This window comes from Podarcis bocagei (assembly GCF_964188305.1).
Source record: "Podarcis bocagei genome assembly, chromosome: 11".
NCBI classification, from domain to species: domain Eukaryota; kingdom Metazoa; phylum Chordata; class Lepidosauria; order Squamata; family Lacertidae; genus Podarcis; species Podarcis bocagei.
Genome location: NC_138136.1, coordinates 65,105,004 through 65,117,240, shown reverse-complemented (window position 1 = coordinate 65,117,240; position 12,237 = coordinate 65,105,004). Strand labels below are relative to the sequence as shown.

Below are 12,237 nucleotides of genomic sequence, written 5' to 3'. Positions count from 1 at the left end.
GCAACCTGGGGGCGTCTATAGTCCTGGTTCTCCAGTTCTCTCCTTTTCAGGTCTGCCTGCTTCATGATGAGGCGATGAGTCCCACCAGTTCCTCCTTCCTTTCTCTCATGAGGCTGGCATGGCTCTCCCAGTTCAGATACTGGATGCCGCCTCAGCCTGCTGCTTCCTTTTGCTCAGAATAATAATAATAATAGTTTATTATTTATACCCTGCCCATCTGGCTGGGTTTCCCCAGCCGCTCTGGGCAGCTTCCAACCAAATATTAAAAACAATGCATCGTCAGACATTAAAAACTTCCCTAAACAGGGCCGCCTTCAGGTGTCTTAGTTGTTTATTGCCTTGACATCTGCTGGGAGGGTGTTCCACAGGGCAGGTGCCACCACTGAGAAGGCCCTGTACCTGGTTCCCTGTAACTTGGCTTTTCGCAGGGAGGGAACTGCCCGAAGGCCCTCGGAGCTGGACCTCGGTGTCTGGGCTGAACGATGAGGGTGGAGAAAGGGCTCCTGGGAAGACAGATGCCACAGGAGGGACAGGGCAGCACCTGAACCTGCCGTTCAAGGAAAGCGGAGCCCGGGAAAGTGGCCTCAGCATCTCTCACCCTCTTATTGCGAAGTGTTGCACAAGCCCCCGAAATTGCACAGATTCTTTTTCCACTCGCTCCTCCTTGGGGCGCTGGGCCTCCTGCTCTCCCTCTGTGGTCGGTGGTGGGGCTCGTGGCTCCCACGCCCCATCCCCTCTTTCTCCCTCTATCTCCTGCTTGGGATGCACCTGGGCCTGTTGGCTGGCTCCTCTCAGTCTCCTCTTTTCCAGGGTAAACATACCCGGCCCTTTCAACTGTTCCTCATCAGGCTTGGCTTCCAGACCCCTGGTCATCTTGGTTGCCCTCCCTCCCCTGCACGCCTCCCAGCTTCGCAATATCCTTCCTAAATTGTGGTGCCCAGAAGCGGACACGGTGTTCCAGGTGTGGTCTGACCAAGGCAGAATAGAACAACAGCCCTATAACTTCCCTTGGTCAAAACACCAGACTTCTGTTGATGCAGCCTAGAATAGAATTAGCTCTTTTTGCTGCTGCATCACCCAGTGGACTCATGTTCCACTAAGACCCCAAGATACTCCTCACATGCACTACAGTGGTACCTTGGTTCTCAAACGCCTTGGTACTCAAACAACTTGGAACCCAAACACTGCAAACCCGGAAGTAAGTTTGCAAACTTTTTTCGGAAGCCAAACATGCTCCGTTTTGAATGTTACGCTTCCAATTTGAGTTCCACACTTCCGTTTTGAGGTCTGTTTTTACTATTTTGCGTTTTTGTGGTTCTTTTTTGTTTTGTTTTTGTGACTGTGTGGAACCCAGTTCAGCTACTGATGGATTGATTGTGTGACTGCAGTACATTGTTTATTGTTTTCATTTTATGTATCAATGGTCTGGTTAGATCGTAAAATTCATGTTCAATTGCTGTTTTAGCGGTTGTTTTTAAAACTCTGGAATGGATTAATTCATTTTCACTTTCACTTTCTATGGGAAAGCGCGCCTTGGTTTTGGAACGATTTGGTTTTGGAACGGACTTCTGGAGCGGATTAAGTTTGAGAACCAAGGGACCAATGTACTGGCAAGCCAAGTGTCTCCCACCTTAACTAATACATATTATTTGGTACTTGAGAGAATTTGATGATTGCATAATTAAGCATTATTTTTGTGCCCTTTGAGGGGCCACCTGGCAACGAGTGCATCTCTCACCTGGTCCTCTGTGTGCTTCTCCCAGGTCTTGAAGAAGGGGCTCTGCCAGAATCGAGTGCTTCTGGGGTCTCTGCCTCTGGCGGAGGCCATGGGAGAAGACTCCTGCTGCCATTGCCACTCTCTGTTTGAAAGGTCCTGTGGAACTGGTGAGTTAGCAAGTCAAGTAACCTTTCTTGGCATCACATAAGGACATTCAGAATACATTCGGAATAGATAGGCCAGTGCGATCTCGTTGCCACCCAACGGCACAGTCACCCACCAAAGGGCAGAAGAGGCGAGCAATCTGCCTCATCTCTGAGGGTTTCCAGCAAGGGCAGGATCCTGTAGCGTACTTCGGCGACAAAAAATCAAGTAGAGAACCTTAGCTATTGTCTTGGTGAGTTCCTGGTCTCTCCCCTGTAATAAGAAGCGCATAACCTCCCTCTCTGGTTTCCATGTTGGAATATATAGATGGTCTAGAAATTGTTGGCGGAGATCATCCTACAGTTAAGGGCCATGTGAGCGAGAGTTTGGTGAGTGCGCAAGAGAACAGCCTGCGGTTGCAGCATGATTCCTGCTTGCAGGGCAAGTCTCTGCTGAGCTTCCCACTGAGCAGGGACTGGGGACCCGTGGCCCTTCCACGCACTGCGGCAACCAGCCAGTGGCAGGGGGTGGGGGTGGGAAGTGTCCTTCAACAGCCACCCTGGCCCCCTAGAAGAGACGAGCTTACAGTCCTAAGCTAGAAATTCCCCAGGCATCAGGCGTGTTTCGCACCTGGTGCAGGTCCAATTGCAACCATGTGGAAATCTCTGGATGCCAGGCTGGCGACTGACATCTCCATCTGGCTGGCCTCTCCAGCTTTCTTAGGCAGGTCAGCAAAAGAGCTTATTTGTTGCATATATGACCCACCTTTTTCTACAAGGGGTCCATGGTTCACTCCCTCCTCAGTTAATCTCTACAACGTCCCTGCAAGGTAGGCGAAGAGGCTGCGACCGACTCCAAGGTCACCCCGTGAACTTCACGAAGGAGCGGTCTTAGTCTGACCCTCTGACTTCCTGGAGTCCTTCTGCTGTGGGGCAGCTCTGTCAATTAAGTAGGTAAATAAATAAATAGGGAGGAAGCAAAATGTCATTTAGAGAAGCATCTGAAATAATTTCCTTGACATTTGAATTTGTTTTCTTCTGGATCATTTTACTGGGTGTTATACACACACACATTTTAATTAATTTTTTAACATATCATTTCCAACAGTCATTTAATATAACTTCTTATCTTATACAATATTTTAGACTTCCGTCAACAACTTCTGAAGATTTTCCGTTCTTTAACACTTATTCTACATTTCTTAATTTCTTTATTACTTTTAATTATCATTAACTAATAATTCTCTTCATAGTCTTCCTTGCAATATATCATATAATCCTCCTTACAGAACTTCTTGCAGTCCTACTAGCGTAATCTGTTTTATTACAATTGCTTTTCAAATAGTTCAAATATTTACTCCAATCTTCTTAGAATCTCTGGTCCCGCAGGTTTCGAATCCTTCCTGTTAATTTATCTAATTCTGCATACTCCATTAATTTCATTTGCCATTCCTCTTTCGTCAGTAATTCTTCTTGCTTCCATTTTTGTGCCAATAGTATTCTTGCTGCCGTTACTGCGTATAAGAGCAACTTACAGACCTGTCTGTTAACATCCTCCCCTACAATGCCAAGTAAAAAATGCTTCTGGTTTTTTAATAAATGTATATTTCAACATCTTTTTCATATCATTATATATCATTTCCCAGAAGTTTTTCACTTTCTTACATTCCCACCACACGTGATAAAAAGTTCCTTCTTTTTCCGTTTTACTGGGTGTTTTAATGTGTTGTAAACCACTTTGGTTCCCCCCACCTTCAAAATATAAAGCAGTATAGAAATGAAATGATTAATGGTGATGATGATTCTGTGTTTGTTTCCCCACAGCCCCACTGCTGCTTCTGCTTCCAAGTTGCCCTGTTTGCCCGCGAGGACTTTGAGGAGGCCAGGAGGCAGAACTTGCGCCGCAGCCCGTGATGGTGGGAGCCATTCCCAGGCAGCCACGCCGCTTCTGGGGAGTGCCAGGGTGGAAGATCTCGCCTGCCGGCTACGCCAGCCACCGCCTGCTGCTGGAGGGGGAGCCCAGGGCGCCCAGGTGGAGGACGAGGGACCCTTTGCAGAGGGGTGAGTGCCCGGCTGCTTTGAGGCAGCCATTCTTTCATGGATGGGATTTTCCTCCCTTTCCCATTTTTTGCTATAAGTATCCTGGCAGTATCTCTCCACTTTCTTGAGTCTGCGCACGAGTTCATGAGCCTTTTATTTTTGCGCTGCCCCTCACCCGCCTTCTCTTCTCGTTCCAGATGTGGCCATGAAGCACACTTCATAGCAGGGGCTTTCTCCAGGCTCCCAAACGCCCCGCGGCACTTTAGCACCCTTCCCTGCCCCATCGCACCCCATGCGGCACATCAATGCAGAGTCGGCCCTCCCCCAGGAGCGCAGTGCAGGCACCAGCCGGGAGGAGGAGCAGGAGGAAGAGGAGGAGGCGGAGGAGGAAGGGCCCCTCCCCTGGGGCCGCCACCGCGGGGTCCTGATGGGCTGCGGCCCCCCAGAGCTCGCCTGCCAGAAGGTTTACCAGGTCTCCATCTTCTCCCCGCCGGCCGGCTGCTCCCCGCCTCCGGAACAGAGGGCTCCCGGGAGGCAGCCCATCAAGCGCCCCTGCCCGGAGCCCCAGCGGGGGCCGGAGGGGGCCGAGTGGGACGCCAAGAGGGGCCGCTGGGAGGAGGGGGACGATGACATTGAGGATGGGCTGCTGGTGGACGAGCTCTCCCTGGGGGGCGCCGCCCAGCACTTCTCCCACAGCGGCCTGCGGGTGGTGGAGCACCGCCCCGAGAGCAGCCCCCCCAGGGCACGAGGGGCCACCCCAGCGCAGGCCCCGCACACCCCTTGCGACACTTTGCACACGGCGAAGAGAGGCTGCGCCCCCGCCTCGCCGGATCCTGGCCCTGCCGGGGGGCAGGAGAAGAACGGGGGCCCCAGGGACCAGGGGGCCCCTGGCCCCAACCGCCTCCTGGGCCCTGGCTTGCACAACCTTGCACATCAGCCCCAGCTGGGGGATGCGCCCCTGGGGGCACCCGGAGGGCACCTAGAGCCTGGCACTCCGCCAGCGGCTCGAGGCTCGGATGCCAACGGGCTGGGCTCTGCCGAAAAGACTCCACACCCCAGCTGCGGGCTCCTTGGCGGAGGGGCCGGCTGCTGCCCGGCGAAGCGGAAGTTGTTGCCCTCCTCGGCGGAGGGGGCGGCTGAGGCGGGGGGCTCCGAGGATGAGGGGCGCCCCCCTGCCCGGAAGAAGAAGAAGAGGGCCCCGCCCTGCCCCCCCGTGCCAGCCTCCTGCCGCAGCACCGACGCCAAGGGTGCCCCTTTCTGGAACCACCTGTTGCCGGTGGCCAAGGTGAGATTTTGCTTCGCTTTGCTGGGGGGGGGGCTGGGGGTGTGTGAGCTCCCCCCTATGTGGGGGTCGGGGGAGGAAGGTTGCAGCATTTTGGAAAAGGACCGGGCTTCTGTGATATTATTTATTCTTTATTCCATATATTTTATATACAGTCGTACCTTGGTTTTTGGACGGTATCCGTTCCGGAAGTCCGCCCGACTTCCGAAAACGTTTGAAAACCAAGGCACGGCTTCTGATTGGCTGCAGGAGCTTCCTGCAGCCAATAGGAAGCTGTGGAATTCGCGTCAGACGTTCGGGTTCCAAAGAACGTTCGCAAACTGGAACACTCACTTCTGGGTTTGCGGCGTTCGGGACCCAAAACGTTTGAGTCGCAAGGCCTTTGTGAACCAAGGTATGACTGTATTTATTTTATACGCCACTCGGTCGTAGGAAGAAACCTCAAAGCAGTTTACAGAAAAGGTAGAACAATGAAAGGATCACTTGGGAGATTCGCAACCATGATTTGAAGCATGCGGAAAGTTAAATCCAGGATAGAATAGAGTCAAAAGATTGAAACATACAAAATGTCACCAAGGAAATGTTGCAGGCACTAGTTTGTCTCCCAGTGAGGAGGAGAGCCTCGTTTGGTCACCTCTCAGTCTCTGCAAAGGATTTTATCTGGCCCTTGCCTGCTATTCCTGAGTTGAGAAGACTGGAGCCGTCGGTGGTTACCCAGAAATATGAATGCTGGTCCTGAGGCGTCTTGTATTTGCAGCCTTTGCCAAAAGTGAGTTTGGCCTTGCCGGCCAAGTCAATTCAGTGTCTGCCCAGGTGCGGCCAGAGGGAAGGGAGAGAGAACCCTGTTTCACCCCAAAAGCCTAGACCAGCGGCTCTCAACCTGTGGGTCCCCAGATGTTATTGGACTACAACTCCCATCATCCCTGAGCTCTGGCCTTGCTAGCTAGGGGTGATGGGAGTTGTACTTCCACAACATCTGGGGACCCACAGGTGGAGAAAGGCTGGCCTGGACTAAGAGAGGCTTTCTTTAACCTGCCAGCCTGTCTTGGGGCTCCTTCCTTGCTCAAGGGGTTGGGGAGGCCATTGTTGTGGTTGTGGGGCCCACGCCAAGGAGGGCAGGGTGATGGGGGTGGGGGGCTGCGGTGGCCAAGCTCTGCAAGAGAGGAGACCCCCACATCCAGATGTGCAGAGGGAGGAAAGGGCCGTCTGCAGATGCTCAGACGAAGGCTCTCCTCCATCTCCCTCCACATCGGCTGAGCTCTGAGCCAAGGGGTTGTGCCATGGGGCGTGAAGCCCTTTGGCACGAGGGATGCCTTGCGATGCCTCGGCCCTGGAGGAGAGCTGCTGGCCCCTGCCCTGTCCCTTTCCCCTTCTCTGTGCCAGGGAGGTCACTGCCTGGTCACTGAGCATGTGACCCGCCGGCCTCTCTCTGGAAGAGCCCAGCTGCCGGCCGGCTCTGCAGGAGCCAGTGGGCATCCTGCCTCCCACCTGGGTGCTCTCCCTGGCATCTGCCCATCCCCAGGCTTGGCTCCCCTCTCCTGCCCATGGGTGCCCACCTCCTCCAGGCACACTGGCTCCAGAGGACCCTCTTGTGGGACACTTCTAGTAAGTCACTGCGGGGGCTTCTCCCCCTGAGAGAAGACCAGGCAGGAAAGCTGAGCTGTTGCTGTGAGGTTGGGGGAATGGGACCCCACTGACGGGGGTCCTTTGGGGCTTGGTGGGCAGGTGTGGGGGTCCCAGGCAGGCATCTGGAATAGAGGGCACAGGTGGCTCGGACCCCTTGCCTCTGGGGCCTGTCCGTGTGGGGGAATTCACATGCTGTCAGGGGTTTAGGAGCAGAGGCACGGGCAAGGGAGGAAACAGAGAGCGAAGGGGAGGAGGCAGAAGAAAAGATGAGTGATGACGACGACCCGAGATCTCCTAGTCTTTCCAGTGAATCAGAGGATTCACAGAAAGGAGCACCAGTGGCCAGGTCAAGGGGGGCACCCCAGGAAGATAGAGCCAGAAGGGACTCAGGGGGGAGCAGCTGGAAATCGGGACCAGCGTCACCGCCAGGAAGCAGGGAAGAGGAAGGGAGCCAGGGGGGAAGCGCTGGCAGCTCACCACAGGAGGGAGGGCATGAGTCAGGAGTGGCCACACCTCCATCGGGGAGCGAAGAAACGGTTAAGAGGAAGGTGGAAGGTTGGGCGCGCGCGCCAAGTTCAAATGCAGAGGAAGGCGGCGCAGTAAGCAGCCCCGAAAGGGAACCAGGTCCTAAAGCCCGGCGCAAGGAGGCAGGAGGGTCCGGGTCAGCGTCAGAAGAATCCCGGAAGGAAGAAGCCCCGGGGGGTAGAGGGACCCAGAGGAGGACAGTCAGGCGGAAAAGGTGGAGCAAGGCTAGGATATTAAGTTGGTGCACACGGGGCGGAGACTCAGACGGAGCTTCGCCGATCTAGCTACTAGACGTAGAGTTTGCGCGCAGCAGCGTGAGAATGGAAACTGTAATTCAATAAAGACTTTTACTTAATGCTCGCTGGCTAGCGTGATCCTCTGTGAGCTAGGATCTTCAAGCAGCTCTGACAGTAAGCTCCGTCTCTCCATTGTGGGCATCTACAGCCTCGAGGAGGGGAGAGAAACAGGTGCCTACTAGCGAGCTCACGAACGGCAGACGACATGACGGCTGAGCAGCAGATAGAGGACCTCAGAAAAGCAGTGGCACAACTGAACGCCGAGGTTCTCGCATCCAGGAAGAGAGAGGAGGAGGCAGCTGCCGCCTGCAGGGATCTCCAGGTCAGGTTAGACGTGCTGACAAAGCAGACACCCCGGCAGGAGGGAATTGGGTTGGCGAGACGGACAGGCGGGCTGGTCTCTCACTTCGATGGGAACCTGCAACAGTATCCCAACTTTAGAGCCGACGTACTGTGTGCACTGCAACTGCTGCATAAAGACTTTAGAGATGAACAAGAGAGAGTGGGGTTCATCATGTCCCATCTGCATGGGGATGCGAAAGCATGGCTACGCAATTTATGGAGAGATAAGGATCCGGCGCTCCAGAATGCGGATGCCTTTATTAAAGCGATGGATGGGTGCTTTTTATCAAGTATTGACGTGGATCTTGCACGGAAGGAGGTGCATGGGCTGAGACAAGGGAGGGCCAGCGTCAGGCAGTATCATGCCCGCTTTTTCGCCTTGGTCAGTGCCCTGGAATGGGACAGAGATTCGGCTCCTGTAAGAGACCTCTTTTGGGAGGGGCTGCACAACTCGATTAAAGATGAGATCGCGAGGGGGGAGAGACCCCGAACCACCCAGGAGGTCGTTCAGAGGGCACTGGCAGTGGGGGTGAGGCTGGAAGGACGTCCGTGGAGCAAGGACGAAGGGCGTGGAGGGCGCGAACCAGCCGGGGGCCCCTCCTTCCTTCCCAGAGAAGCAGCGCGGGCGCAATCCACGCCTCCGCCAGGAGGAGGAGCCGAACCTATGGAGGTTGGAGGTGCAAGGGCTCAGTCAGCAACCAGAGCCCTAGCACCGGCAGCAGTGAAAGCGAAGCCTCCTAGAGGGAACAGGAAGTGTTACGTCTGTGAGGAACCAGGGCATATGGCAAGAGTGTCCCCAGAGGCCCCACAAGCTCACTGCAGCCTCAGCAATGGTGACTGCAGCAACGCAGCAAGGAGGACCACAGCAGGGAAACGACGCAGTCTGGCTGGAGGAAGAGGCACTGGGGCCCAGCCAGACGTGTTAGTGACGCAGTCCCCAGAGATTTTACAGCCCGTGAACCCCCTCCCGCCCAAACCAGTAGTGAGGCTCACAGCATCTCTCCAGCTGCCCAATGGAATCACCATAGACGTGCCAATCACCATTGACTCAGGCAGCAATGCGGACTTTATAGGGCAGGACTTTGTCGACAGGCACGCTGTGCAGTTGCTGCCGGCCACACTGCCCCTGCAGGTTGTCACGGTGGATGGCAGGGAGCTGCTCGGGGGGCAAGTGGTGAAGCAGACGCCACCAATGGTGATGCGACTTGGGAATCACAGAGAAATCATCAGCTTCAACGTCACTCAACTATCTGACACGCCCGTTGTATTGGGCATGAGTTGGCTGGACAAGCACAGCCCAACGATGGCTTGGTACCAGAGGCAGCTGACCTTCGGCTCTTCCTTTTGTGCTGAACACTGCATCGTGCCCAGGCAGGAAGGAGAGGAAGAGGAGTCACAGTTGCTGCTAGGCACGCTGCAAGCGATTCCCCACAAGTACGCTGAATTTTTGGAAGTTTTCTGCGAGAAGGAGGCAGACAGGCTACCCCCTCACAGACCATATGACTGCAAAATTGACCTGCTGCCGGGGGCGGCGCTGCCTAAAGGGAGACTGTATTCCATGTCAGAGGACGAACTGCAAGAACTCAAGGAGTTCATTGATCATAATTTGCAGCGCGGCTTCATCCGGGAGTCCAAGGCAGTGGGGGGCAGTCCCGTATTCTTTGTTAAGAAGCGGGACACGCCCCAAAAGAGACTCGTAGTGGATTACAGGATTTTGAACAGTGTGACTAGGCCATCGGACTTCCCCATGCCCCGAATTGACGACCTCCTCGCAAAGGTACGGAAGGGCAGAGTGTTCACCAAGTTGGACCTGCGGGGGGGCGTACAACCTCATTCGCATGCGGGAGGGTGATGAGTGGAAGACAGCCATGTTCACGCCACTGGGGACCTACGAATATAGAGTTATGCCTTTTGGATTGCAAAATGGCTCCCACGTTTTTCAAGCCTTTATGCATCACGTGTTGGCGGGACTTCTCTACAAGACGTGCGTCTGTTTCTTAGATGACATCCTGATCTTTTCGGAGTCGCAGCAGGAGCATGACAAACACGTCAAGGAAGTGCTGAGCAGGCTAAAGCAACATAGGCTCTACGCCAAGCTGGAGAAGTGCCAATTTGACGTGACGGAGGTGGATTTTCTGGGCTACAAGCTGTCTGACAAGGGGCTCGCCATGGACAGCGCCAAGGTGCGAGCGGTGTTGGATTGGAAGAGCCCGCGCAACCGGAAGGAGGTCCAACGGTTTGTCGGCTTTGCGAACTTCTATCGCAAATTTATCAAGGGCTTCGCGATGCAGACGGCGGCCATCACTGACACGCTTAGCTCCAAGAAAAAGAAGTTCATTTGGACAGAGCAGGCGGAGCAGTCCTTTCAGGCACTCAAGCGTCTCTTCGCGTCGGAAGAGCAGCTGCTTCATGTCAACCCCAGCAAGCCGATGAGGGTGGAGACAGACGCTTCGGACAGAGCCGTGGGGGCGGTCCTGCTGCAGAAAGACCCGCAGGGGGTGTGGCGACCGGGAGCGTTTTACTCCAGGAAGCTCAGCAAGTCCGAGCAGAACTACACCATATGGGACAGGGAGTTGCTGGCCATTCACGCAGCGTTCAAGGCGTGGAGGCACTTTCTGATCGGCGCCAAGCACACGGTGCAGGTTTGCACGGACCACAAGAATCTAGAGCACTGGCGCACGGCACAGTTCCTGAACCAGAGGCAGATACGTTGGGCTGAGTTCTTTGCGAACTTCGACTTCCGAATAGAGTATGTCCCGGGGGACACCAACATCATGGCAGACGCTCTCTCCCGTAAGCCACAGTATCTGGAGGACGCAACACCAGCGGCCGCCATGCACATCTTCGCACCGACAGTGTGGGCGTGCGCCGCGGCGACCGTGGACCTAGAGGCGGTGCGACGAGCGTTGCAGGGGGACTCCTTCGCACAAGCAAAGATGGCAGAGGTGCAAAGGGGCAAGGCAGCGGCCGACGGTTTCCAGCTAAGAGATGGATTGCTCATCCGTAAAGGGGCCATCTACGTGCCGGGAGACGAACTTCGAGCCAAGGTGCTGCAGCAGCTGCACGACGCGCCCACGGCCGGGCACTTTGGCAAGGAGAAGACGGTGGAATTAGTAGCCAGGGATTTCTGGTGGCCTGGAATGAGAGGGGAGGTCGCAGACTACGTGGCGAGGTGTGACACCTGCCAGAGGGCCAAACCAGTGCACAAACCGCCGGCCGGACTGTTGGAACCCCTGCAAACTCCGGTCGAACCTTGGGAAAGGGTGGCCCTGGACTTTGTCACGGATCTGCCCAGCTCAAGGGGCAAGACGGCAGTGCTGGTGGTGGTGGACCTGTTTTCCAAGATGGCCCATTTCATTCCGTGTGCTAAAGTGGCCACGGCGGAGCAAACCGCCAAACTGTTCATAGACCACGTGTTCAAGGTTCACGGTCTGCCACGGTCTATTCTGTCCGACCGGGGGCGGCAGTTCATCTCGAATTTCTGGCAGAAGCTGATGGGCTTCCTGAATGTCAAGATCAACCTGGCGTCGGCGAGACACCCGCAGACCAACGGGCAAGCGGAGCGGGTCAATGCCATCATGCAGCAGTACCTGAGATGTTATGCAAATCAACAGCCTGCGACGTGGGTGGATTACCTGCCGCTTGCCGAGTTCGCCTACAACAACACGAAGCACGTGTCCACGGGGGTCACGCCGTTCTTCGCCAACAACGGAAGGCACCCCAGAACCTTCCCGGGACTGGAAAGAATGGGGGAGGGGGAGCCGCAGACAGCAGATGCGTTCGCGTCGGAGCTGCAGGAAGTCCACGATCAGCTGAGGCGCCACCTGGAGCTGGCCAAGCACGCATACAAGGTACAAGCAGACAAGCACAGAAGGGTTGGAGAAGAGCTCCACGTGGGAGACTGGGTTTGGTTAGCAGCCAACGCAGTGCCGGCCAGGTCGTTGGCCAAGAAGAAACTAGGGCATAAGCAACTGGGGCCCTACCAAGTCGAAGAGCAAGTCAACCCGGTAGCTTTCAGACTGGCACTTCCGGAGGGTTCCAGAATGCATCCGGTATTCCACAGATCGGTGCTCACTCCCTACAAGGCACCGCACAGGTTCCAGGAACCCGGAACGGCGCCGAGTCCGGCCAGAGACAGAACAGGGCACGCGGGAGTGGCACAGAAGGAGCGCATCAACGAAGTCACGGAGATTTTGGACTCCAGATGGGGGGAAGAGGGGGTAGAATACTTTCTCGCCAAGGAGGGCACCCCGGCCAGTGCGAACA

The 12,237-nt window shown here is 55.4% G+C and overlaps 2 protein-coding genes across 4 annotated transcripts in view; both read left to right on the top strand.

Annotated features, from left to right (window-relative positions):
* PIGO (phosphatidylinositol glycan anchor biosynthesis class O) overlaps window positions 1-12,237 on the top strand; it is a 140,988-nt gene that overhangs the window by 75,437 nt on the left and 53,314 nt on the right. The window lies entirely within an intron of this gene.
* Window positions 1-12,237, top strand: part of ATOSB (atos homolog B) — a 38,186-nt gene that overhangs the window by 16,565 nt on the left and 9,384 nt on the right. For all 3 annotated transcript variants that reach the window (XM_081212947.1, XM_081212946.1, XM_081212945.1), the window contains exons 2-4: window positions 1,764-1,884; window positions 3,685-3,921; window positions 4,098-5,185. In XM_081212947.1, the coding sequence (XP_081069073.1) occupies window positions 4,193-5,185 (993 nt within the window). In that variant the 5' untranslated portion in view covers window positions 1,764-1,884; window positions 3,685-3,921; window positions 4,098-4,192. The remainder of the gene's footprint in view (window positions 1-1,763; window positions 1,885-3,684; window positions 3,922-4,097; window positions 5,186-12,237) is intronic.